This window comes from Telopea speciosissima, chromosome 7 (assembly GCF_018873765.1).
Source record: "Telopea speciosissima isolate NSW1024214 ecotype Mountain lineage chromosome 7, Tspe_v1, whole genome shotgun sequence".
NCBI lineage: Eukaryota > Viridiplantae > Streptophyta > Magnoliopsida > Proteales > Proteaceae > Telopea > Telopea speciosissima.
Genome location: NC_057922.1, coordinates 35,932,465 through 35,960,080, shown reverse-complemented (window position 1 = coordinate 35,960,080; position 27,616 = coordinate 35,932,465). Strand labels below are relative to the sequence as shown.

Below are 27,616 nucleotides of genomic sequence, written 5' to 3'. Positions count from 1 at the left end.
CCATTATAGCCCTTATTGTTTATGTTGATGATATTGTGGTCACAGGAGATGATATAGTTGAGATAGATAACCTGAAGAGTTACTTGGCACGACAGTTTGAAATAAAAGACTTGGGTCCCTTGAAGTATTTCTTAGGCATTGAAGTATCAAGGACCAAGAAAGGAATTAATATATGTCAACGGAAGTTTGTTCTTGACTTGTTGACAGAGACAGGAATGTTGGGCTGCAAACCAGCCGATTCTCCTATTGAGCAAAATCATAAACTAGGAGAAGATTGTGGTTCTTCTCTAGTTGATGCGGGAAAGTACCAAAGGCTAGTGGGGAAGCTTATCTATCTTGCCATGACACGTCCAGATATCTCCTATGCAGTAGGAGTAGTGAGCCAATTCATGCATGCTCCCAAGAGTGGCCACTTGGATGCCGTGTACCGTATTCTTACATATTTGAAGTCTTCTCCAGGGAAAGGATTGTTGTATGCCAGACACAACCACTTGAAAGTGGAAGGTTTCACAGATGCTGATTGGGCTGGCTCCATTATAGACAGGAGATCCACTTCCGGTTATTGCACCTTTGTAGGGGGTAATTTGGTTACATGGAGAAGCAAAAAACAGCATGTTGTAGCTAGATCCAGCGCAGAGGCAGAATTTAGAGTTATGGCCCATGGAGTATGTGAACTTATATGGTTGAGAAGACTTGTTCAGGAACTGGGATTTGACACTGAAGGTCCTATGAGACTCTACTGTGATAACAAGGCAGCCATCAGTATTGCCCACAATCCTGTTCAACATGACCGAACCAAGCACATAGAGGTTGATAGACACTTCATCAAGGAGAAGATAGACTCTGGCTGCATTTGTACTCCCTTTATGAAGACTGGTGATTAATTGGCAGATATCCTCACCAAAGCTCTTTGCTCTCCTCAGTTTAATATCCTTCTAAGCAAGCTGGGAATGCATGATATATATTCTCCAGCTTAAGGAGGAGTGTTAGAGTTGATAGTAAATATGTATCAAGGGTAGTTCAGGAACTAGACTTCTAACTAGTTCCCTTATTATGTATTTTTAACTTTTTGTCTTTTTACCTTTTACCTCCCTAGGGAGGTGATTGTAATACTTCTAGTAATTCTATTTGAGCAATATAGGTGGGTTGGAGAAGTCTCTCTAACACACACAACTTTCAACCGTAACTCTCTCTTCTTCCCTCTCTTGTCTCCTTCTTCTCTAACATCTTCCTTCCTTCTCCATTGTTTCCCTAATCTGAAACACAACTGATACACCGTCCAGCGGCAACCAAATAAGATGGAAAGAACTCCTCCAAGAAGGAATCAATTAAGCTGAAATCTTGGGGTAGGTCGATCACTCAATGGTGTATTGATTCAAACCAGAAAACACCCAAAAACAAAAGTAAACGAGTGACATCTAGCAAGTGAAGCTGAATCAAGCGGAAGATGTAGCGCCAGCCCTTGTTGCTGGTTTTTTTTTTCTCATAGCAGGAGTGACTTTCGAGTACAAGATTCTTTGGGTCAGGTCGCCTATGCCAGTGATACTCACACCCAAAATTTCAGGCCGATGATGGGCTGAACCAGTCGCCCAAAACAGAACAGGAAAGAAAGGGAAGAAGAAAAACAGTTCTGGTTGCAGCAGGACAGCAGATCATAGAGGAGGAGAGAAACTCCCATATCAGGAGCAAAGCACAACAACAGGTTACACAGGAACAATAACCAAACAGGGGAATAACCAGGGACGATAAGCAGCAGGAACAACAGTAACAAATGGCAGCCAGTCTTTATAAAAAGGTAAGAAACCCTATTTTTTATTTTTCCAACTAGGGTTTCAGAGCAATTTTTTTCCTTTTTTCTTCTTCAAAGCTCTGATACCAAGTGACAGTTGAGAACCTGAAAACAGTACCTGTGATAGAATGGAGAAGAAGAAGAAAGAAAAAAAAGAGAGAAAATGATGAAGGAGAAGCGGGGAATTCTAAAGCATAGGAACCAGAATCTTACCTATCATGGTCTAGTCCCATAATATATATTAAATTAGGAAACCTACTAAGAGTGAGTCAATGACTTAAAGCAAGACAATAACTCAACATCAAACATTCCCCCTCCGGGTAGAATATTTAACAGCAAGGAATAGCACCAATTTTTTTGAGACATATCAACAATGCTTTGAGCTAGAAAATCTGATAGCATTTACCCTTCCAAAGGCATGGAATGAAACATAGTAATTATAAGTTTAACACTAAAAACATGCCACAAAGAAGCTGATAATCTTTCTAACGTAGGGACGTGCTGAGAATGGTTCTAAGATGCAATAGAAGTATTCATTCTCACATACGAAAGCATGGGAAAATAAGCAAACAGAGATATGGCCATGAATAGCCTGAGCTCATCAGTATGCAGTTTAGGCTGTTATTTAGATAATTAGATCATATTATTAGAAAAAAGCATCAAATAAATTAACTAGTGATATTGAGCATGAAACCTAATAAGCGATTCTCCCCCCCCCCAAAAAAAAAAAAAAAAAAAACTAATTGGAAGTTTCTTTTGGTATACAGTAAGAAAATGCTCCATACCCTTCTTTGACAACAATTGACACAATAGTCATATTCAAAGCCAAAATAGGGTGTGCCATGTCGATTCCATGGTGATGGCCACCATGACCATGGATATGCAAATGCTCATGGACTGAAGAATGATTTGCCATTTCAGAGGTCGACGTCAGCACTCCCTGCATACGAAAGGGAAATTCAATTCTAAGAGAGGCAATCAATCAAACACCATTGCAGAACACTTCAACAGTCAAACATATTGAAGTATCACAGTAAGTAGTGATTGAAAATGCCTTAATCTGTCACAGAAAGATATTAATTGAAAATGTTTCAATACATCATAATCTTAAAGTTATGAAGAATAAGGAACTTGTTGGAATATGGGTATTCGTGTGACATGGGTCGACCCATGACATATGGTCGACCCATGGGGTGTTTTTCTTATTCTAGTTATTATTTTCTATTCCTAGTTCTATTCTGATTATTATTACAGTCAGTTAGTTAGAGTTAGAGTTTTATTTATAATTGGTTTATGCTTGAGCTTCTATTATAAATAAATCGTGGAGGGCTACCACATTGGTAAGCCATTCAATTATTTCTTCATGGTATCAGAGCAGAAAATCAATACCTGAGAGATAAAACCCACATTTCAAAAATCGATCTCCCTCTTTGAGATTGATTTTTTCCCTCATCCATCTTCTCCCTTCAAGATCGATCTCTCCTAGATCGATTAACTCAGTTATTCTAAACCCCTAAACCCACCGAGACCCTTCTTCTCTCTTCTCTTCTTAAGTCTCCACTGTTTCATGGGGGCGGTACTTTGAGGTGATCTAATAATGATCAAGTACCTGCCCTAGATCTTACCTCCTTTCTTTTATCCTTTTTTTTATGATCTCCATACAAAGTGAGATCACTGTTTGAAGTTGAAGACCTGCAGATTTTTTCTGTTTGAAGATCTGCAGATTATTTTTTTCTGATTCGAAGACCTGCAGATTTTTTTAAGACCTGCAGATTTTTTTGTTTGAAGACCTGCAGATTTTTGTTTGAAGACCTGCAGATTATTTCAGTTTGAAGACCTGCAGATTTTTTTCTGTTTGAAGACCTGCAGATTACTTTTTCTGATTCGAAGACCTGCAGATTTTTTTTTTGAAGACCTGCAGATTATTTTTCAGCCACTGCAGAAGATTCTGCAATTTTTTTCTGAAGATTCTCGGTTATTGAGGCTCTCGGCATTCCAGGATTTATATTTGGTTTTCATCTTATTTTTTCCTGCACTATCAGATTGGAACCATAAAGGATCCCATCTGCTACACAAAGCAAAGACTTATTTCTTTTGCAGGAATCGATACCTGCACTTTTCATCACATCATATTTATACTTTGGTTTTTTTTTGTGATCGATAATCTCATCAATATGCCTGATTCAGATGTATCTACCACCACCACTGGCCAATCTTCTACACAAGGGAATCATCATAATTATCCCTCTTTTCCAGCCAGCCCAGTGAAATTCGATGGCACTAATTATTTGCTCTGGTCTACATCAGTCTTTCTTTCCATTGATTCAAGGGGCTATAAGGGATATATATATGGTAACACTGTCAAGCCAAGTGAGGCTGGTTCATTACAAGATAAGTGGAGTTCAAGTAACTCCCTGATTATGTCCTTTCTTCTCAGTGCTATGACTCCATCCATTGCCCGTGGTTATGTACTACTTGATTCAGCCGCCAAAATTTGGAAGGCTGCTAAAGATACTTATTCCCAGGTAGGAAATGATGCACAAGTTTATGATATTCAAAGAAAACTCCATACAACCAAACAGGGTGAACTTACTTTATCCCAATATCACTCTGAATTCCGTAGTCTGTGGCAAGAGCTTGACTACTATGATAACTTTCAACTTGATTGTCCTTCTGATATTACTAAATTTCAGCATAGGGAGGATAAATTCAAGGTATATACTTTTTTGACTGGACTTAATGTGGAATATGATCAGCTTCGGTCTCAAGTTTTGAGTCGTTCCCCTTTTCCCAATTTGGAGCAAGCCTACTCTATGATACAGTTGGAAGATACTCGTCGTTCCACCATGTTACCACCTACACAGCCAGAGAGATCAGCTTTAATTACTTCTGGGGGTGGCCTTTCTAATACTGGTACACGTTCCTCGTCTGAGAAGGAACCTCTTAAATGTTCCCATTGTGGAAAAGAACGACATACTGTGGATTATTGCTGGAAATTGCATAGTCGGCCTTCTGACTCATCTGATGGTCGTAGTGGTGGTCGTGGTCGAGGCCGTGGTCGTGGTCGTGGTGGCACACAAGCCCACCTTTCTGAGGCTACTGAAACAGCCCCTACTACCACGCTTTCTGCAGAAGAACTTGCTGTCTTTCGTCGTATAATGACCAACTTTGGGTCTCTCACATCTTCATCTGCATCTACCTCTACCTCGACTGTGGTTCCCTCTTCTTAATCCAACCTTGTTCTCTCCAAACCAGGTATTTCTTTTGCTGGTCATTGTGCTTCGGCATTATCTCATCCTTAGATAATCGATTCCGGAGCCACTGACCACATGACTGGTCAATCTAATTTATTTTTTCGCTATTCTCCTTGTTCTGGCAAAGATAAAATTAAAATAGCCGATAGTTCTCTTTCCTCTGTATCAGGGAAGGGAGCCCTCCATTGTTCCCCTTCTTTATCCTTATCCTCTGTTTTGCATGTCCCTAAGTTAACTTCTAATCTGCTTTCTATTAGTAGTTTGACATCTGATCTCAATTGTAAAGCTATTTTTTATCCTTCACATTGTGTCTTTCAGGACTTGGGGACAGGGAGAACGATTAGAACTGGTAAAATGTGCAGTGGCCTTTATTTGCTTGACGATGATCTTATCTCCAGTACTGCTGCTAAGTCTGGCCAAGCTCTTACTGCTACTTCCGCTGACCATCATTTATCTGAATTGCATCGATGGCATCGCCGATTGGGACATCCACCTTTAGGAACATTAGCTAAAAATTTTCCTGCTTTATTTCAGCATTGTAATCCTCACTCTTTATTATGTGAGGCTTGTGTTTTTGCAAAACAAACTCATTCTATTTATTCTAGTTCAAATAAAAGATGTTCCAAGCCTTTTTCTATGATTCATTCTGATGCCTGGGGTCCCTCACGCACATCCTCTATTTCTGGTTTTAAGTGGTTTGTCACCTTTATTGATTGTCACACACGCACCACTTGGGTTTATTTAATGCGACACAAAAGTGAAGTGTTTTCCTGTTTTAAAGTTTTTTATAGCACGGTTCAAACTTAGTTTCAAGCCATCATTCAAACTCTCCGGAGGGACAATGGTCGTGAATATTTAGATGGGGCATTTCAATTATTTCTTGCTAATCAAGGTATTATTCATCAAACCAGTTGCGTTGACACTCCACCCCAAAATGGAGTGGCTGAACGCAAAAATAGACATCTTCTTGATGTAGCTCGCTCTATTATGTTTGAAATGCATGTTCCTTCTCATTTTTGGGGCGAGGCTGTTTTAACAGCCGCTTATCTTATCAATAGAATGCCCTCTTGGGTTCTTGACTATAAATCCCCTCTTGACCTTTTAAAGGGGTCTTCTTCCTATATTATTCCTCCCAAAATTTTCGGGTATGTTTGTTTTGTTCGAAACCACTATGCCCATGGTAAACTTGACCATCGCGGTCTCCGCTACATTTTCATTGGTTATTCTCCCACCCAAAAGGGATATAAATGTTACCATCCTACATCTCGTCGTGTTTTTGTTTCCATGGATGTCGTTTTTCATGAAGCGGTGGCTTTCTTTCCCTCCTCGGCACCTCTTCAGGGGGAGTCTACATCTACTCTAGAAGATGTGCCGATTACTATTCCTCCTCTACATGAACCTATTGATGACTATCATGTACCTTTAGATGATGATGTCCAGGGAGAGCAGCAGGTACAGCCAGAGAAAGACTTTAGTCAGCAGTATTATCGAAGAAAAAAAAAGGGCAACGACAGCCCACCACTGCAGTATTACCACACCAAGAGTTGTCCTCTGAACCAGGACCGAATGACACTTTCTCTGGTAATATTTCTGATCCTTTAGATTCTGCTCCTTTGGATCCTTCTACTATTATTTTCGATCCATCACTTGACCTACCCATTGCTCTTAGGAAGGGGAAAAGGTCTTGTACGCAACATCCAATCTCACAGGTTGTTTCGTATGAGTCTTTATCCCCCTCATTTCATGCATTGTTTTCTCTTTATCTTCTGTTTCCATACCACAGACTTGGCAGGAGGCATTTGTAGATACTAGGTGGAAAGAGGCCATGGTCGAAGAAATGCAAGCTCTTAAGAAGAGTGGTATATGGGACCTTGTCACACTTCCACCACAAAAGAAGACTGTTTGCTGCAAGTAGGTCTTTGTAATTAAACAAAAAGTTGATGGAACTGTTGACCGTTTTAAAGCAAGGCTGGTTGCTCGTGGATTTACTCAGACATATGGGATAGATTATTTGGAGACTTTTGCGCCTGTTGCCAAAATGAACACTATCAGGGTAATTCTCTCTTGTGCAGTGAACTTAGGATGGAGTCTACAACAGCTTGATGTTAAAAATGCCTTCCTCCATGGTGAATTAGAGGAGGAAGTATATATGGATGTTCCTCCTGGGTTCTATGGATGTTCCTCCTGGGTTCTCATCTACTGCAACTCACGGCAAGGTTTGCAAACTTAAGCAGGGGTTGTATGGTCTGAAACAGTCAGCATGTGCATGGTTTGGTCGCTTTCAGACGGCGATGTTGACATTTGGTTATAAACAAAGCAACGCAGATCACACCTTATTCATCAAGACATCGGGCAGCATTATTACTCTTCTCATAGTATATGTCGATGATATAGTCGTCACTGGAAATAACCCTGCTGAAATTTCCAAGTTGAAGACTTATTTGGCCAAGGAATTTGAGATCAAGGATCTAGGCATACTTCGCTATTTTCTGGGGATTGAAGTGGCCCATTCTTCTCAAGGGCTATTCTTATCTCAACGAAAGTATACTCTAGATCTTCTTTCCGAAACTGGCATGTTAGGCTGTTCTCCTGTGGATACTCCCATTGTGGCAAATGCTCGTTTCCGAGACATTGATGGAGAACCAGTGGACAAAGGGAGATATCAGAGGTTAGTCGGGCAACTAATTTATTTATCTCACACTCGGCCTGACATTGCCTATGCTGTGAGTCTTATCAGTCAATTTATGCATGATCCCCGATCTAATCATCTAGAGGCAGTACTCAAGATTTTGAGATACTTGAAGTCAGCCCCTGGTAAAGGAGTGTTATTATCCCGTCAAGATCATCTACAGATTGAAGCCTACACTGACTCAGACTGGGCTGGTTCTCATGATCGATAATCCACCACAGGTTACTGTACATTTGTGGGTGGAAATTGTGTTACATGGCGCAGCAAGAAGCAAACAGTGGTGGCCCGTTCCAGTGCAAAGGCTGAATTTAGAGCTATGGCTCTTGGTATTTGTGAGCTATTGAGGCTCAAAACCTTGTTACAAGATTTGAGAATTCCTATTACTCTGCCTATGCGACTCTACTGCGACAGTAAATCAGCAATAAGTATTGCCTATAATCCAGTGCAGCATGATAGGACGAAACACATTGAAATTGATTGTCATTTTATCAAGGAGAATCTGGATACTGGGACTGTTTGTGTTCCTTATGTGCAATCTGGAGAACAGTTGGCTGATGTGTTCACCAAAGGATTAAGTGGAAAAGTTTTTCAACCTCTACTGTGCAAGTTGGGCATGACTGATATCTATGCACCAACTTGAGGGGGAGTGTTGGAATATGGGTATTCGTGTGACATGGGTCGACCCATGATATATGGTCGACCCATGGGGTGTTTTTCTTATTCTAGTATCATGGATCGACCCATGGGGTGTTTTTCTTATTCTAGTTATTATTTTCTATTCCTAGTTCTATTCTGATTATTATTACAGTCAGTTAGTTAGAGTTAGAGTTTTATTTGTAATTGGTTTATGCTTGAACTTCTATTATAAATAAATCGTGGAGGGCTACCACATTGGTAAGCCATTCAATTATTTCTTCAGAACTAAAGTCAATATAGAGGACATAGAACTAGCCATTACAATAAGATGGAGTTATGAAATGAAATAAAGAGGGAAAAGAAATCATACTTGCAAAATATCTAAAGCATGCCATGCAATGCCCCCAGCTGTTGCCAAAAGCATACAAGAAATTCCAAGAGCTCCCAGAGTCTCAAATTTTCCATGTCCTGCAAGAAAATAGAGAAAATTCATCAAGAGAGAGAGAGAGAGTGCACATCAACATTACCAAAGCATGATTTGAAGAAGTTGTTCACAGTTGATGGTACAAATAAGCCCAAGACCATCATTAAGAAAATATATTTTGCAATTATTGCATAAACAAAAGCAAGTAATTGAAGTCATAAAAGCGAGTGGAATCACTTCAAATTTATATGAATGATAACATATGAAACTCTATATAAAATTTATGTCTTGAAATTGGATCTTTCGTCATTCAATAGATCTGATGCACACCACACAGCAGAACAACCGGCATCTACGAGTCAACTGATCCCATACGAACATTACTCTGTTTGCAAAATAGGATTCAAGACATTCCTAGAAATCAGTACTCTACATACCAGAATCTCTCAAAATTGATAGAAAACCAACCATAAAATTTCACTAAACCCAAGATCACCAAATTTCATGCAATTACATCGTAGCACCTTCTATAGCCAACTTAAATTTCAATGGCATCCTGGCGTCTCCGTCAGGGGGTATCGGAACCCGCACTTACTGGCGCCTCTGTCTTAGGCTACCGGAACCGCACTCAATGGCATCTCTGTAGCAGTGATGGACAAAATACTCGGTGGAAAAACACTAAAATTTTCTGTATACCAAGTTTCATGACCAAACTTGGTCAAAAACCCACTGAAACCATCAACCGAGTTCCAAAAAAAAAAAAATGCACCAACTCGCCAAGATCTCCATCCAACTCGGTTTTTTGGCTGGGCGAAACCAGTACCGAAACCGAGTTCTCAAACTGAGGAGAAGAGATTATGTAACGCCAATTAAAACCTTGGTGTAGAAGATGCTAAAAAAAAAAAGGCCGTACCCAGTGCACAAGGCTCCCGCGTTTAGCAGGGTGTAGAAGATGCTAATATTCATTAAATATCTCTGATACCATGTGATTAAATCAGAACTAGCTAAACCAGAGACGAGAAACAGAAAAGAGAGGAAGCAGATGGAGGAAGGCTGTGCGATAGAAAAGTAAGTCTATCTCCCAGCCACACTTATTTATATATTCTGAAAATAAAGACCTATTGCAATCTAGAATCAAAACAGAACTATACTTAGTTAAGCCTAAGCCTAATTACAAGAGGAAAAATAAGAAAGATAAGAATAAACACTAAAGATAAAGGTAAATCGTAATCTAACTTGGGCATGATCCTACGCTACAAGGCCCATGGACTCCCCAAGTCGATACACACTTCAACAGTTTTTGTTTGGGCGTATCATGTATGAAGACAAAACTTCCTTTGTCACTATGAATGTGAACAGACGACTGAAATGGGAACAAAATTATATTGAAATTAAGGTCTACATTTGAGGTCACGCTTGCTAAGTGTTGATGAATTTGTCTCCTTTAGCAAAGGTGGGTCATTATTAAGGAAAACTATAAGTAAAGTCTCTCCAGAGTTTGAAAAAGCATCAATCAGTATATTTCCACAAGATCTCAGGAACTGCTGTACCAAGTATATGACTCGTATGAATTTTACTGACAGTTTGAAACCAGACCCAAAGAAACTATTACAGTAGTACTCCGATCTGTAAACATTTTGAAACATGAAAAAGGTGTGAATTTTATATTAAATCTGTGACCTAAATTAGTTGGCAATAAGATTCCAATAGACAGAGCAAATTTCAGGATTTTCAGTTGATTTTGGACATTGTTTTTGCCTTTTTGGTGTTTATATGGATCTTCACCTTAATAATAATTATCACACCACCTTATTCCTTGAAAGTTTTTGGCATAGCAAGTTCGAGAAGTGGCTTATAAAATTATCCAAACTCTTCCATCCAGATATCAACCACAAAAAAGTACCAGAGCAGTCAAGGCTAACTACCAAAGCGAAAAGGAAATCCCTAACTCAAATAAGTTCATTTGTCTTTTTTCTTTGATAACAATAACCATGCAGAGTAATATCAGATGCACTAACAGGCTAGCCATGCATATTCTGAGATTCATAGAGTAACGCGTAGGTACAAATCAACCATATGGGTGTTCTTTGTCCTTGGGAGCCCTCGAAGCCTGAAATGACCACAAAGCAACACCACTAAGGACCTGCAGAATCACAATATATAACGGAAATAAGCATGGACGAATACAAACTTAAGCTCTCACCATGTTCTAAAAGATAGATATAAATACAGATATATACAAAAAGCTACTCAATGTTTCCTAATTCATCAACGAAATATTTCAATTGTTCCAACATCTTTGAGTCAAGGGAATGAGAGCTGCACATATAGAATATTTCGGAAATTGGGGCCAAGGGTGGGAAAGCACTTTCCAGAGGCAGTGGTGATTGGAGATTAAAAAGATTCTAGTGGATTCAAGCAATAAAGTAGAGTGAATATGGGTAGTCTTCCAGGAGTGCATGATAGTGTATGTCAAGAGGTATTGATCTCTTTAAACCATATTACAAAATTTTTCTAGCTTATGTCACCAGTATATAGGTGTGTGTTTAATGGGAGAACATCTAGATCTGATAATTCCAGCTTTTCTTTCATGGGAACATAAAATACCATTATTCTCATAGTCAACAATTGCAACTTCAAATTCATCGTTTTTACCTACTACAACTTGCAAGAAACCTTGCAACGATGTTATGCACCACATCACAAACCGTAATAACTGAATCCCTGGATATTATGGGCCCATACATGCAAGACTATCTATAAAACACTGGTCAAGAAATGGGGGTGATCCTTTGCAGACCGGTTAATCTATTGTTTGTTGGGTTTTGCATTAAAATATAATTTGGTGAAATAAATTCTTTCCTGTTTTTAATATCATACCCAATTTATATCTTGAAAGCATGATTATCAACACTTTTCATCAATCACATGGCTTTTACAATATGTTCAACTATATCCAGGAGAACCTAAACAAAAACAGAACTGAAATTCAAAACTTTGTTTCTGTAAGTAAATTCCAAGATATTTACATGGGGTGGGGGGGTGGGGGGGGGAGACAGAGAAAGATGGTATGGGTGCTATAATTCAATCTGCCCCTGATGGTTTTTTCGGACGATCTGGCAGAGGTTAAAGCTAGCATTTTTTTTTTTGGGTGTGCACATCATTTACCCACTAAAGGATCCTTTGTGACTGTTCAGATGAACAAGGTGATCCCAGAAGTAGTATTTATCAAATAAAATCATGAAATGATCACAACCAAGTCATCTTCGTTATTCAGGTCGGAAATGAACAGAGAGAAAGAGAAACCTCAAAAGATACAGTAATTAAAGTAGGCAACTAGGTAAATGACAAATAATGAGAAAGCCTTGAGTCTGTGAATTGGACGTACGATGTCGGAGACAGAATGAGCTGCGTCGGCGATGATGGCAGTGCTGCCGGACAAGTATCCAGTCAAAACTTTCCCGGTGGCAAGAGCGACGTCGGCAGCGAGACCCAACTTGAATATGTTCTCTCCCTCTTCCCCCGAATGATGGTGGTGGTGGTGAGAATGACCCACGTGCCATCTCCTTGGGATATTGTAATGGGGATGATAATTGTCGGAGAATACCAACGAGTCTTGCAGATGAGAATTGGAGGGAAGAAGCAGATAATTGAAGCGCGTTCTCGTATGTGGAGATGACGGGGAAGAGATCCTAGAAATGTAGGCTTTGTAGATGGGACTGAGAATAGAAAATCTGAACCCCATTTGACGTTATTTTAATCAGATCGCTGCGTGTCTCTCCCCCGACCTCTTTGCCGTCTCTCTTCAGTTCGCTCTTGCAGGAGAGGAAGTGGGGATCAAATAGACCATTTCAACTCTTCTTATGGAGACTGGAGAGTGGCAGTGAACACGTGGCAAAAGCCACGAGCCACATGGGTTGATTGCATTTAATGCTGTAGTCACTACCTCTAAAGCGCAACAAGAAGTTGCGACTTTGAGGAATTGAAGTTGGACATGTGAGACGACATTCCCCTGCTTTCTTTCTTCTCTCCTCCATCTTCGCTTGCAACCTTCGTTGCCTACCGAGTGCCATTCGCTTCCCGTTATGCTCTCCGTAGTGAGTAGTGATGGATCATATAGTCCATAGAGGCGAAACTCTACCTAGTTCGTAGTTCTGCGGCAGCAAGTGTATATGTAGTTGAAGCCCCGCAAACCAACTTCCGCAGAAGACCTTTCTATCGGTGAAACGACCAGAGGAGTTAGGAATGGGCCAGGCATTGCGCCGAGCCTCAGGACGAGTCCGGAGTTCGAGTCCCGTGGCAGCGCCCACATCGGTTTCGCATGTGAAGAAGAATGTCGAGGAGCGGCGGCCACCGGCGGTTCCTGTTGATTCAACGAAGAGCAGCGAAGGTGGAGCCACTGGAGTTCCCGATTCAGGTAAGTGTCTTCTACTGCGTATTATGATGTTATGAAAATAAAAAACCCTTGTCTAAATACAGTACGTAATCATCGAAATTCAATGTTCCGTTGAACTGTTAAATCGGAGCCGGGCATGGTCTAAACTCTAAATTTTCTCCACTTTGTGAATGATATTTGGGTCCAGGCTTTCATCTGATGGATCCCACGCTGAATTTTCTCAAAGCTAGACCCATTTCCGGCGATCATTTAACCATATATTAAGATTCCTTTTCTCCCTTTCTTGTCTGACTTCTCGCGCTGTTTGTGTTTCTGGAAAATACATGTAGTCCTTAACCTGTCGGAAAACACTGAATTATCTGTTGTTTATCTTGCACATATGCACTATTCGCTGCTGAACAATGCTTCTATGTTCTTCATTGTATTTAATAAATTTGTAAGACTCCTTATTTGTCAAGAAAGCATGGATTTTCTCCAAATCCTCCTTAAATTGCCTTCTTTTGTTCGATACTTGCTCCATTTGAATTTGGCCAGCTTTTATTTTCGAGTTATAAGCTTCACTCAGGATCTATAGCATACAAGCTTGCAATGATTTGATAATGGAAATTTGAAAGTTTTATAGACTCTTAAAAATTATTTCCAAGGGATACAAAACCTGAGGTATGTGTATAATGCCCTATAGAAGAGTACCAGAGTGGAACAAAGTGGCAAATAATTGCATGGATACATGCTTATATCTTTCTTTATTTGGAAGGTGAAATCCACCTGTTGTTTTCCAAACACTATATGCACATAGCACTTCATGTGGGAATATACTAATCATGGAAATGCACTTTATATGTATCGGGAAAGAGTAAAAGAAAATGACTTAGGTCAGCTAATCCTACTTTACACAGATTATGTTCTCCATTCCACTCAACTGAGGACCATGTCCTTCATTGAACATAGTCCTCTTATTCATTATTGGCAATCTCAATCCATTTGCTTTGTTTTATTCCGTTTGTCCTTTTAGAGCCTTGAACTTGCAGCACATTACTTTGGGCCAGTATTTTAAAGCTCAAAGGCGACTAGAGGCATTTAATCTTGCTGGGCTAGGCAGCCAATTGGTGAATCAAATTTGTAGCTGATTGCCCATCCCCTGATGCATTACCACTGCATTGGACCATTACGAACCCATTTGGAGGCCCATATTAAAATGAATCAATCCATCTATGGTTTGTTGGTTCAGTACAATATTTAGGGAGCTTTATTTTATTTAGGAGAATATTGTGTAATCTTTTATTTAGGTAGGGGTTAGATACGTAGGAATGTAGGATACTCCAATTTTAGTTTTGTCTAAGTTTGCTTCAAGTTTCCTTGTTGGGTGCAGTTTCTTTCTTATAAATATGCTTGTTATCCAATGATTTACTAGACGAATGAAAATGGAATGAATATTGGGTTTTCGTTCTGAGTGTGCCTGCATGGCCTGGGCAGCATGTTAGCTGTTGTTTCCTCCTCTCTCTCTCTCTCTCTGGTACTCTCCTTCTCTTCTTCCTTCTTCCTTCTTCGTCCATTTCTGTTCCTGTTCTTCATTCTGGATTCCTTTCTTCACTGTTGACATTCAATACTCTTTTCTAATTTTACTGCTAGATGGTACAGTCGGATCTGCGAAGGGTATTTGCAGAGCCCTCATAACTACTCCGTTCGGCCTGAGATTCAGTGGGGTCAGGGGTGTTTATAAATCAAGGGGCAATTCAATCCCTAGAATCTCGTCCCCTAAAGCTTTTCCTATTGAGAGAACCACATCGAAGCTCAGACCTGGCTCCGTCTTCTGCGAGATCTGGTTTCACAAGTTTATTTGCAATCTAGTATTAAATTGTTGGGGATATCTATGGGTTGGAATCTATAGGGCTGAAGATTATGAAAATATTTGTTTATTCCACAAGGTGATTGGGGTCTTGTGTGGGTAGAGTTCTGCTCTATGGGTTGCTTACCTTCGGTTGAAGGTTGAAGACAACCAAGTTAATCAATTACAACTAAGATCTCCTTCCCCTTGGTTTTGCCAATTATGCCAAAAGGGCCTTACCCAGTGCATGAGGCTTCCGCCACTGCGGGGTCTGGGGAGGGTCATAATGTACGCAGCCTTACCCCTCCCCAGTCTTGGTTTTGCCAATTATGTTGTTGTCTCGTAAACTTATCCTTTGATCAAACAGAATGCCAAGTTGATCCTTTTCTTTCAAGATAATTACCAATTACCCTAGCTCTCTTGCCCTTCCAAATAAGGCCCTTATTGAGTTGTGAAATTTACGAAACTGCCACTATTCTCATTTCTTGAGTTTCTATTATTCAGGTGGGCCCGTAGCAACCCAAAGTGGGTTTCGCGACTCAGGTTCGCATCCCCCACCCGCACCCCCCCCACCCCCCTCAAACTTTTTCATGGGCTAGTCAACATTTGAACTTGTTAACCTTTGGGATAAAATTAAGCAGGGAAAAGAATTAGGCAGAAAGAAGTAGAATATTGATGAAAATAAGATAACCACTTAAATGCTATGTTACCTGCACACAGCCAACATACATCATGGATGCAGCGTTGTACTTAAAAATGAAATGTCAGACTCAATGCGGCTCCTAACTTGGAATATCAAGTAATCCAAAACATCTGCAGCAATTCTTACTTGTTATGTCTCTTATTTCATTAACTTTGGAATAGTAAACCCTAAACCGGCAAAGTCCATATGTCCAAATACCTGTTTGCTTTCATATTGAAAGGTTGTTTCCTTCCACTACAATGCTGCTGCCTGTAAACTCTTTGCCTCTTAGTCTTATTAATTAGCAGCACATCATAAATGTCTAGGTGGTCACCCAGCTCTGAACATGGAACAAGAACTCGCCGAGATCTTGGTAATATCTCGGTTTTTTGAAAAACCGAGACAAGATGCTAGGCAAAATGAGAAGATTGCATTGTCTCATCGAGATCTTGGTGGTCTCAGTCATCTCGGTGGGAAACCTTGGTATACAGACACTTATTTATGCCAGAAACCAGGACAAACACTTAAGTAAATGTTTTTATATTTGTTATTTCATTTACTTAAGATATTATTCATAAATAAGCAAATATCCCCCCCCCTATTTGAATCCAATAAAAATAGTTAAAAAATAAAATTCCAAAAGGATAAAAAGTCAACCCCCCAGTTCAAGAACAAAACCGGGATTTTCAGCAGTAGGTGCAATTTTCAACCTTTAAATGCTGGGGGTTTTCTCAAATCTAAAAATTCCATAAATCTTAATATGATAAAATATTGCTAAAAACCATAAGTGCGGTAAAATATTCATTTGTTATATTTTCATTCAAAGTGATTTTGACAGTACTCTCGCACATTAAATAAGGTTTGACCGAAACATAACTCCTTCAATATAAATTAGATAGCTTTCCAACAAATCCAAGATTGTTTAACCAGGATCTGCTATGAACTGGTAAATCAGGTAGGTCAAAATTGGGATTTTTGGTCAAATCAGGGTTAGGATTTAATGGAACCTACGGTTTGATGGTAGGGTTAGGCTAAGTTGATGTAGGAAGTCTATCAGTGAAGGTTACGTTAAGTATTAATGGGGGGGAAAGTGTGTTGGAATTGAATTGCGGCAATTTAGGGTTAGGTCTCTGGGTTTCTGGAAAGAGAATAATGATGGAATCTAGGGTTTAGGGTTGTCTGTTGTGGCTCTAACCAAGATCGAGTTTTCCACTAGGTGTGAGGGAGATTCGGTCCAAGTTTGGGTGGATTTTGATGGTCTGATGTAAAGTTATGGTGAAATCACAGAATTAGAAAATAGAAGAATGAAAATAAAAACTTAGGGTTTCAAACAAACCAGTCACCAATTGAATGTCAGATCTGGAATGAGAAGAGAAGATAATTCTTGCAGGCTGTGCTCCAAACTCATATTCAATAACTTGAAGTAGAATTCAGAAGATGCAGTAGAAGAAGCTTGGAGATCAAATAATGGGAGAAATCAGATTCCAACCAGATCTGTGACTTGATTCTTCACCAACATGGATCCAGTAGCCCTCTTGAGTCGTTGAAAACAATCACCAAATCTAATATAAGAAACCTCTTGAAGTTGCAAAGGATCACCTTGAAGACCCAGCAGTGGAAATAGAAGAATAGGAGAGGGAGTGGATTGAGTATGATGATGGGAGTCTCACACTTCCATTCACAATTGCATTAAACAAAAATTCTGTATCCATTAATTCGTCGGGCTCTCAAGAGCTCTTATATATTTATAGCATCATGGATGAATAGAAAAACAGACTTAAACTAGGACTCAAACTAAAACTATGATTCCCAACTAGGATTCAAAGCTAGATACCAATTAGGATTACAACTCCAAATAGACCTACGGTGTGGATTATTTTAAGACTTTTTCAATGATTGCCCCCCTCAATTCGGTCCGTGTACTTATCTCTATTGCTGTGAATTTGAAGTGGACTCTATATCAGTTGGATGTCAAGAATGCCTTCATATATGGTGATTTGCTTGAGGAAGTGTATATGGAGCAACCTCCAAGGTATGTTGCTCAGGGGGAGAATTCTCACTGAGTCTATAAGCTACATAGGGCGATTTATGGATGGAAACAGTCACCTCGAGCCTTGTTCGACAAGTTCAGTTCAATTTTTATTCGGTGTGGATTCACACAATGGTATTTTGATCACTCTGTTTTTGTTCAGTGTCGAAATTCTAAAGTGTTGGTTTTTTTTGTATATCATATTTGGGGATGATGCATCCGGGATTAAAGAAGTAAAATCTTATCTCCATCTGCATTTCCGGATGAAAGACTTAGGTGTCCTCAGGTATTTTCTTGGTGTTAAAGTTCTATAGAGTAAGAAATGTATTAGTCTATCACAGAGAAAATATGTGTTAGACCTCTTGTCTAAGTCTGGTTACTAGTATGCTTGCTTTTATACCAGTTGATACTCCTATGGATCCACACGAAGTTGGGGACAAATGATGGGAGGAATTTGAGGACAAGCATGGGTACAGAAAGTTAGTTTGAATACTCATTTATCTGACTGTTACTAAACCTGATATATCTTTTGTTGTTGGTGTTATTAGTCAATTTATGCAATCACCTAAGAAGACTCAATGGGAGGCAGCATGTTGTATCCTAAGGTATCTGAAGGGGGCTCTAAGAAAATGGCTCATTTATCGGCCACATCCAAATGTTGATGTAGTTGGGTTTCTTGATGCAGACTGGGCTGGTTCTGACAGTCATTGGCGATCTACCATAGAGTATAGCACATTTGTTGGTGGGAATCTTGTCACATGGAGGAGCAAGAGGCAAACAACTGTGGCTAGATCTAGTGTTGAGGCTGAGTATAAGGCTATGGCTCATACTATAGTTAAATTGATGTGGTTGAAGTCACTGCTTCAAGAGTTGGGTTTTCCGGTTACTAAGCCTATGAAGATGTTCTGTGATAATCAGACTGCCATCTACATTGCAAGTAAGCCGGTGTTTCATGAAAGGACTAAGCTTGAAGTCGATTGTCACTTTGTGCAGGATGCAGTTATGAGGAAGTTGATTGTTACTTCGTTTGTTTCTTCTGCGGATCAGCTGGGTGATATGTTTACCAAGTTTTTGTTTCGCCCTACTTTCCTGAAGGGCTGTTCCAATCTGGGCATGGATGATTTATATGCTCCAGCTTGAGAGGCAGTGTTAACTGTTAAGTTGTCAAGTATACCGCAGGGGTATTATTGTCCCTGCAGTAATGTGTTTATTTTGTCATGATTGGGGGTATGTCCCTAACATGATATACTTGGTTTACTTCTTTTCTTTTATTTCCTTTTTACTGTGTAATTAGTATCGTGTACTCTAAGTAGGATTCCTACTTGTAGGATTCCTACTTAGAGTCCACCTCTATTAGGTTGTAATTTGTGAGTATAAATAAAGGGTAGATTGACCACGATAGAACTCAAGTTCAGTCTATTGTGGTTCAGCAAAGTTCTTCCATCGTCTATCTCTTCTTCCTCTCCTCCTCTTCTTCAAGCTTGAATAATGGTTAAGTGTTGGTCTGTACTTTGTCAAACTCTTAACTGGTGCAAATGACTGGACCATATCCACTGATTTACCCTCATCTTTTTGCCTATTTGTGTTTGCATCAAGTTCCTGCTCTGAATTTATTTCTGATCTGTGGCTTCTAGTGTTGCCACTCATCCATCTTGACATTTCCCTTTCAATTATTCTCATTGTGAGTATGCATTGTTTCTTAATTGCTCAATCTTTTGCTCCATAAAACTCGGCTATTTTATGGGGATTATATTAATTTACCTTTAAACCTTTAGGTTGATCATCCTGCTCTCCAAAAAACACTCTGCCTCATACCCCTTTTTGATGAATAGTAATTGAACTTATTGGCCCCGTTTGTTTCTATGTAAAATTTTCCGTGAAAATAATATGTTACAAGAAAATTTTTCTTCATGTAGAATTTTCCTACTTCTTTAGTGTGTTTGTTTTGTATTGACACAAAGAGTGGAAATTTTTATTTTACAGGAATTTTTTCCTTTTTCGTCATTTTACATGGAACAATGGAACCATATAGCAAAATTGGTTGCTCTGGAGTTCTCCTTTTCAATTATATTAAATATGTATCCTTTGTTTTGCTATTAGTCCAATTTTTGGGCAATTATCTTCTGTAGGCTTGTTGACCACCCAATGTCTTGGCAGACAAAATGGTTGATTGGGAATAATTCATATTTGTTCAAGCCTCATTTATCTTCTGTTCACTAACTTTTGGTTGGAAGTTTTGATTGAATATATACTTTACAAGACTAAAAACCACTCCCCCCCCCCCCTTCACCTTTTTTATTCCCCTTCAGTCCCCAAAAAGGTTAGACCAACCTTTCTTCTAAATCAATATCCATAAAGAAAAAAGGAGACTAGCTAGTCAAGTTAATTTTGTGATACTTTTCCTTTTTACTCCTCAGCAGACCAGGTAAGGCCTAGTTAGCAAAACCAAGAGAACAAATTACCACGAATGTTTAAACAAAGATGGTGTTTTTCTCCTTTTTTTCAATCAGGAAGTTCTTTTCTGTTTTTCAATCCCTTTTCGGTATTGACTAACAATCCAAACCATGACCGGAGAAGAAAATTCATAGCCTTTCCTATTGTTCATCAATGTCATCTACTGAGCGTGCAAGTTGCAATGTATGAGTCTTTTGAACTGTCACCTTGATAATTGCTAGATTTTTGTGTATAAAACAAATCTTTTTTTTTTTTAGGGGGGGGGGGGGGTTCTTGATGTTATGCTTCAAAATCTTAATTTTCAAATTCTCTTAGTGATGTTCCCTTTCTCTCTTTTTTCTAGTGGACGTTTCGACGGTGAACACTGAAAATGTCCTTGAAGAGCGAGACCCACAATATGATGCTATGCTTAGTCAGATGATGGGTAGAATTACATCAAAACCTGGAGGGAAACTTGAAATGGGTGAGGTGAGTTTATGAAAGTCATTAATTTTTTGTTTTTCAGTCTTCCAAAAGATATGTTATTTAACTTGTTCTAGTTACTCTTTTTGTTAGATGGGCAAAAGCTTTAAGTTTAGGCTTTTTCTTTCATTTTCTTTTAATAATTTACTAACCTGAGCATATGTTGGAATATATTGTTAATGGCATGGTTTTAAGTTTCGGTCGCAGTTTCGACCAAGACAGCTCGGTTTCAACACTAACTGAGATGAAACCAAGGGTTGAAACTGGTTTCGATACTGCTCCATTGGATTTTGCAGCAAAAAAAAAACTTTTAGTTTTTGACCAAATCACTTGATTTCTTCCCACTTTGTTGCGTTCTTCTACTCATTCAACCCTTCTACAGCTTGGATGTGAGTGATTGGAGGTTGAAGGTAATGGTTTTTCTCCCCAAATAGGGTTAGTGTATGCTACCTAACTTGGGTCCAAATCACAAGTACCGTTGCACCAAGACCCGCTCTCCAAATCACAAGTACCATTGTTCTTTTTTTCTTTTTTTGTGAAACTAATTCATGTTTTAGGTGTAAAATGGTAAAAATAGGCAGCACAAAAAAGGGTCAAAAAACCTTTTTTTGGGCCTTGAAACCTAGGTTTCTATTGGCCCAGAAAAATCCTAGGTTTCGATCGAAATCTGGTTGAAACCCGAAACCTTTAAGTTAATAGCACTAGGGCTATTCCATTCATGGGAATGTCGATAATTTGTCTCCTTGAGTTCATCTTATTAGCTATTGCATATAATGGTATTATTTTACTATTATTTCCTGTTCTGGTAGATCATTGATCCCACAATCTTGTAGACTATTTTACTATTATTACCTGTGTTTTCTACAATATAAAAATGTAACAACTGTTGTGACTTTAAATAAGGTGGATGAAGAGCTTGTATCCAAACCCAATTAGCTGAGATAGGGTTTAATTGAGTTGAGTTGTACATGGTATTTTATATCCTTTAATGTTGTTTTATGACTGTTCAACCATGGGACTCTTGTTTCTTGGATTTCCTGTGGACACAAGTACTGATACCACTGTTATCGTGTTGTTTTACTGTCATTGCCCCATTGGAGTTACAAAAAAAAAAGAAGGGCTAGAAAACTGTTATATGGAAACTGGAGTAACTGTTGTATGCTGGTTTTGGCAATTTTGGGACCATATATGCTGCTGAAATATTGGTCATGCTGTATGAACTTATCACACTGGTTTGTCCCTGAATTTGAATATTTCTTAGAAACCTTCTGTTTTTTTTTTTTTTAATACAAGTGCTGACTAGTGATGTTTTGATTCATAATAATTGTGAAGAAGTATAGCTTTCATCACTCTTCGACTTCCTCTTCTTATTACTCTTATATTTCATGTCTTCACTTGGACTACAATTCTTCTCCTCTGACAATGATCTGTACTATTTTCACATCATAGTGGGATATTATTGTGTTCCTTTTTTTAATTTGTCTCCTTTGTTTCTTTTTCTTTTTCTTGGTGTACAACTTACTCCTTGTCATAAGTCCCCATTTAGTTTAGGATTCGAGACTCTAGATATACTTTCATGTATTTCTGTTATGATTAATGAATGAAGAATTTTATTGTTGCATTACTTGAAGGCTATGATACTTTCAATCTGCAAGGTGTGATTCCAAAAACATCTACTGGTATGATGTTGGGAGGTGCTATCCCTCATCTTGACCATTTTATTTTATTTTCTGATTTACCCTCTTTTCTCACCATATTGCTTTAAAGCTTCTAAATCTAATTGTTTTTTCCAAATAAAAGTCTTTAGGGTTTGTTTCCAAGTAAAATCCAGTATAGGGAAAATAGATCTCGCTCTAATCTCGGTTTCGTAGCATCTCGAGACGAGATTACATGGGATACAGAAATAATACAATATCTCGCTCGAGATCTCGGTATCTCGCTGAGATCTCGAGCTATTTCTCAGTTTCGACCTTATTAAAGCTTATAAAACACCATTACTCGATGGGATCTCGCCTGTCTCGCCTCTATGAAGGGGAAGCTCCATCCTTGGGTGATTTTTTTCATTTCTTTTGGCAAATCACACCTCCAACACCTCATCAAAGCTTGATTCATTGAAGATTGAAGCTACTAATCTCCTCCAAGCTGCATCTCAAGAACCTAAGTTAACTATTCATCTCAAAAACTATATTTTTCATAGAAACATGAGCTAACCTTGTTTGTGTGGAATAGCCTAGGATAGACCTCACACACGCCATAGACTACAAACTTAGGGTCCGTAGTCAAAGTACCATTTTGGGTTTGAATTTGTAAAAACTAATGGTTCCACAGTGTTTAGAAGGTCCAAAATAGGGGGAATGTCAAGTTTCAGCCCCTATCTTGGCCATATGGCCACCAAAACCTACCATCGAGTTGAGAAAAAAAAAAAATACATGATCTCGCCTAGATCTCGGTTTCATGGCCTGGCGAAACCGAGACCTAAAACCTTGGACCATAGTTAGTTAGTTCAGATACAGAAATAAAACGGGAACAGATACATACAGGTATTAAACAGACTAGATAGTAATAATACTTATTAAAAATCCGGCGCAATAAAACGCGTATGGCAATGATACAATCCGTGTCTAATACGGTTCCTCTAGAGCTAAAATACAGACATATATATATCACACATTTAGTTGAATTGTGAAGCCCAAATGGTTCAAAAGAACCTATGCATCACACATGTAGTTGGGATTTCAAGTCAAAAGCTGTTAAAATAGTATATTGTGATCATTGATATCAATCCTAAGGTTAAATAATGATGTCATAGGAAGAATGTTATACACTATCACACAGAGGAGTGGATCCCAAAGAAATTCCATCCACCGCCAAAGACTATCCATTATCACTTTTCTATCACCTCTTTTTACATTTTGGTAAAGTCCTTTCTCTCTCTCTTTCTTTTCTATCACCGCTTTTTACATTTTGGTAAAGTCTTCTCTCTCTCTCTCTCTCTCTCTCTTGCATGATGTAGATATGTTCTTTCCAGTGTCATTTTTCTATAATAGGTTAATAGTCTCCATTGTGACCAAGTGGTCACGGATTCGAGTCTGGAAACAGCCTCTCTGCGAAAGCAGGGGTAAGGCTGCGTACAATATGACCCTCCCCAGACCCCGCAATGGTGGGAGCCTCATGCACTGGGTACGCCCTTTTTAGGTTAATAGTATCCATTATCACACTTCGCTTTGTCAATGCTGCTGAGGTTTTTGGTTTTCGCTCTCGCTCTGTTGCTGTTGAGGTTCTTGATTCTTAGTTGGGTTGCTTTCAGTTTCGCTCTTGTGATTCTTGATTCCCAGATTCTATGTTTCTGTTTTTGCTTTCACTCTGATGATGATGCTGTGCAACCGAGTTTCTTGATTCTCAGCTGATGCCGATATGCTCTCTCCCTGCCCGTTTTGTTGAGGATGTTCCTCCTCTGTTATCTGGGATTCTGGCGAACCTTGCCCTTCTTGTTGTAGGGTCTCTTCGATTATGACCTCTCACTAATCCCTGATTCTAAGTTCTGTTGATCACCATGGATGCCATCTCCCTCATTATTCTTAGCTTCAGAATTCTGCAGTGGTGGTGTCGGTGATGAATTCCTAAAGGAGATGTTGGGGCGGGGATTCAGATCTAAGAGAGAGGTGTTGGGGGCATTTTTTTAAACAAATTATACGTTTTATACATATCAAACATGTTTAATACGTGGTTTCATAAAATACACGATTTTTTCTGTATGTATGAAAAAAAAGTCGCAAAAAACGTTATTTAGAATCAAACATTCGGACATGCGTATGTACTAACTATGGGCGTGACAGGCATACATCATGAAATCTGTTTCACATCCAAGTATGCTAGCCACATAAACTACATGCTGGAGCATGCTTTCACTGGTAGCCCTAGGTGTCGTTTATCTAATTGCTTATCATCTTCTATATCTTTTGTGCAATACTTTAGAGTTATTGATGGTTCATTCCAGGCTTTTGGTGTAGGCATTTGTTGCGGAGAAGTATAGTCGCCCCATGCCTAAGTTGCGGGATACAAAGCCAGGATCAGGACGGTATGAAGAAACGCCTGTTCCTCCAGGAACTTTGAATGTGGCCCAGCTTCGGCAAATCATTCTTCTGCATGAGGGCAAGGCTGATGACCATGATGGCCCTATGGATATCCACCAGATCGCCAAGAATTTCCGGGTCGATACAGAGCAGGTTCAGAAGATCTTGCAATTCCTATCACTACCTCCAGAAGACCACAGCAAACAGAAAGACAGGCCCTGATTATACGTAGCCTTAAGTTTCTTTTGCTCTCCTAAGAATTCCAAATGATGGGGCACTTTTCAAACTGCTAAATTGGCTAATGCTCCTAGATTGGTTGGAGTGGAAGATACGGAGCTATCGTTTGTCTCCTTTTCATGTGTAGGAAGTTTTGTATGAGATTGTGACCTTGTTCTGAGTTGTACCTTGATATCTGAGATACTATTTAACCAATTTTTTTTTTTTTTTTTTTTTTTTTTTTTTTGAGATACAAAGCAAGAAATGTTTCTTATATCACAATAATCAATAAATGATGGTCATTTGTTCCGTCGATTGCTCAATAATGGAAGGAGTGGGAGGGTGGGAGAATGACAATGGTTACTGGGTTGTATTGTAAAGTGCTTCATAATCCCCAATGGGGTATCTTCCAGGTTGAACAAATGATGAGAACTTGTAAAGGATGACTGGTACCTTCTTTTTCTTTTTCTTTTTAATATTTGGAATGTGAGAAATAGATTTTGAAAAAATGGGAAGTAAATTTTTGTCCGGGACTCCCGGGAGTGTGGCCTGCATTGTGTCCATCTCTTTCCTCTTTAAAACGGGAGCAGAGGTGCCTTTTCATGGAAAAAGATCTTATCCAGCCGTGGCGGGAGCTGCACTTGTGCAGCACCGCTAAACTTCAACAAAAACAGGGGTAAGGTAGTCATTTCATAGGTGGGTCTCACCTGGGCCCTACATGTGAAATGACCACCTCCCCCCTGTATTTGGGGTGGATTTTTGAGCTGCACAAGAGCCAAGTCCGCCTTTTCATATGAGGAGAGAGCGAGAGAGAGAGACTCGTGCTAGCGTAGGCGGTTAGCCACACTCTCGGACGTTCTTTTTCCTAAAAAAAAATATAATAAGACAAAATTAATGATAGATTTAGGATTATGTTTGGGATGCATTTCGGAATTGATTATAGGTTTAATAGGTTTAGAATGCATTCTGAAATCTGATTTTTCTTATTTTCTTTGGTAACATTTGATATGCATTCTTAAAATGCATTCTAAGTTGATTTCACATTCTCATATGATAAAAATAGTTGTTTTTATCGCTTGAGAATGCATAATCGACCAAGAATGCATAACAAACACAACCTTACTTAAAAATGCGTTCTAGACCCAAAATACCCCGAGAATGCATGCCAAACATAACGTACTCTCTTTTTCTTTTTTTTTTTGGGTGACCTTTTCTTGAGTTCCAACCAGAATCCAGATGCATATTGGCCCCAATTTTGGATGAGGGAGCCACCGTGCCTGAACTGTAGATGCTTCGATCAGGATAATTGGTTCATGTACGTTATCAGACCCAAAAAAGTAGATGAGAGAAGGTAATGGCCTTACACTTGCAACCTTGCTTTACCATTACCAGCAAAAGCAAAACCCATCGCCTACACCGGATTTATCAGACACAATATTCCGGTGACCGAAAAGAGAGCAGCTCACAGGAGGAAACACCCCGACTGGGGAAATCTCCAGCGGAAGACTTTGCACCCTTAGCTTCTGTGTTTAGGTGGCGGCTTCTTACCGGTGTTGGCTCTGCTTCCCTCGTTGCCCTCGGCGCTAACTTCACTGGAATCACAAGCTTTCTTCTGGGTCTCTCCCCGGAGACTGGGAGGAATCTGAAGCTGGACATCGTTTATCCCATCGGTGGTTACAATCGTTCCCTCGACACCTCCCAAGGCTTCGGTAAGTACTAATGATTCAAATTCTCATCTGATGACTGAGCTGATCTCTCTTATTGGTTCTTCTAGGCCAAGCAGAATTCATCTATCCAGTGAATTGGGTGGGAGATCAGACACTGTTGTACAGAGCAATCGGGAAGGCAGAGTCTGAGAGATCCCTCGACCCTCCTCCCTTAATCAACAACCAAGCAATATCTCCCTCACGTCGTCGTCGCCAGGATTTCAGTGACCCCGTGGTTGCATTCGGCCCTCCAGGCTCCAACGGGGAGCTTAATGTCAGCGTCATTGTTTCTCGTGTTCCTCTTGATTTCTCGTAAGATTTCAGATTCATGTTTATAATAGACTTGAAGAAAAATATGATTTTTTATTTTCTGACATTGGAAAATAATCGTTTGACCTTAGAATTGAAGCTTTTGGGGGGCCAAAAGAAGTTGGGGAGGCAGTGATGAGGACAATTGCAGGAGGAGGATCATCAGGTCGAGGAGTTGCAGATGTTAAAGCAACTCTCATGGAATTAACAGTGAGAGAGGATCCAACGAAGAAAGTGAATTACTACAAACTGGATTTCAGGGTGGAAGGCTCCTCGTTCCGCCGTCACAATGTGGCGATTTGCTGTGCTCGTGGTGGCCGGTTGTTCAGTCTAAATGCGCAAGCGCCTGAATCTGCTTGGACGGACATCAAACCAGTCTTCTACACCATTGCTGATTCTTTCATCATTACCTCTTAAGAAAGTGTTAACAGATGCCTCTATCCTCATCATCTGATTTGAGCTCACACAAGTGAGAGAAAATCACGGCAGCTAATTTGCCCAGTATATCTTCATCAATAATTCATCACTACTGTGATATTTGTATCGATCTACCATGGTTGTCGTCTTCCGTCAACGGTTGTACGTCTCCTTCGTTTGCTTAGAAAATAGATAAGCAACCTTGACCTTAGAACATTTTGCTTCAATGGAGAGGCCCAGATCAAGCATTCCTCT

At 39.5% G+C, this 27,616-nt stretch overlaps 3 protein-coding genes across 4 annotated transcripts in view; 2 read left to right on the top strand and 1 right to left on the bottom strand.

Annotated features, from left to right (window-relative positions):
• The window catches only part of LOC122666826 (metal tolerance protein 2-like), a 109,411-nt gene extending 96,790 nt beyond the window's left edge, over positions 1 to 12,621 (bottom strand). For both annotated transcript variants that reach the window (XM_043862906.1, XM_043862907.1), the window contains exons 1-4: positions 12,181 to 12,621; positions 10,866 to 10,935; positions 8,739 to 8,836; positions 2,575 to 2,729 (exon numbers count right to left, since the gene is read on the bottom strand). In XM_043862906.1, the coding sequence (XP_043718841.1) occupies positions 2,575 to 2,729; positions 8,739 to 8,836; positions 10,866 to 10,935; positions 12,181 to 12,537 (680 nt within the window). In that variant the 5' untranslated portion in view covers positions 12,538 to 12,621. The remainder of the gene's footprint in view (positions 1 to 2,574; positions 2,730 to 8,738; positions 8,837 to 10,865; positions 10,936 to 12,180) is intronic.
• LOC122666827 (psbP domain-containing protein 7, chloroplastic) lies at positions 12,419 to 27,394 on the top strand. Its single transcript, XM_043862908.1, has 4 exons — positions 12,419 to 12,441; positions 26,269 to 26,638; positions 26,713 to 26,947; positions 27,037 to 27,394. The coding sequence occupies exons 2-4, from the start codon at positions 26,284 to 26,286 to the stop codon at positions 27,359 to 27,361; spliced, it is 915 nt and encodes a 304-aa protein (XP_043718843.1). The 5' UTR covers positions 12,419 to 12,441; positions 26,269 to 26,283; the 3' UTR covers positions 27,362 to 27,394.
• LOC122666829 lies at positions 12,910 to 25,001 on the top strand. Its single transcript, XM_043862909.1, has 3 exons — positions 12,910 to 13,209; positions 20,522 to 20,646; positions 24,651 to 25,001. The coding sequence occupies exons 1-3, from the start codon at positions 13,038 to 13,040 to the stop codon at positions 24,933 to 24,935; spliced, it is 582 nt and encodes a 193-aa protein (XP_043718844.1). The 5' UTR covers positions 12,910 to 13,037; the 3' UTR covers positions 24,936 to 25,001.
• Positions 27,395 to 27,616: the final 222 nt, after the last annotated feature.

What these genes read in the sequence shown, in the direction of transcription:
- LOC122666829 (XM_043862909.1), top strand. Translation starts at nt 13,038, where the DNA reads ATGGGCCAGGCATTGCGCCGAGCCTCAGGACGAGTCCGGAGTTCGAGT. An exon ending in CACTGGAGTTCCCGATTCAG is followed by an intron (nt 13,210 to 20,521) that starts GTAAGTGTCTTC and finishes TCTTTTTTCTAG; the next exon opens with TGGACGTTTCGACGGTGAAC. An exon ending in GGAAACTTGAAATGGGTGAG is followed by an intron (nt 20,647 to 24,650) that starts GTGAGTTTATGA and finishes CTTTTGGTGTAG; the next exon opens with GCATTTGTTGCGGAGAAGTA.
- LOC122666827 (XM_043862908.1), top strand. Translation starts at nt 26,284, where the DNA reads ATGGCCTTACACTTGCAACCTTGCTTTACCATTACCAGCAAAAGCAAA. An exon ending in CGACACCTCCCAAGGCTTCG is followed by an intron (nt 26,639 to 26,712) that starts GTAAGTACTAAT and finishes TAGGCCAAGCAG; the next exon opens with AATTCATCTATCCAGTGAAT. An exon ending in CGTGTTCCTCTTGATTTCTC is followed by an intron (nt 26,948 to 27,036) that starts GTAAGATTTCAG and finishes GTTTGACCTTAG; the next exon opens with AATTGAAGCTTTTGGGGGGC.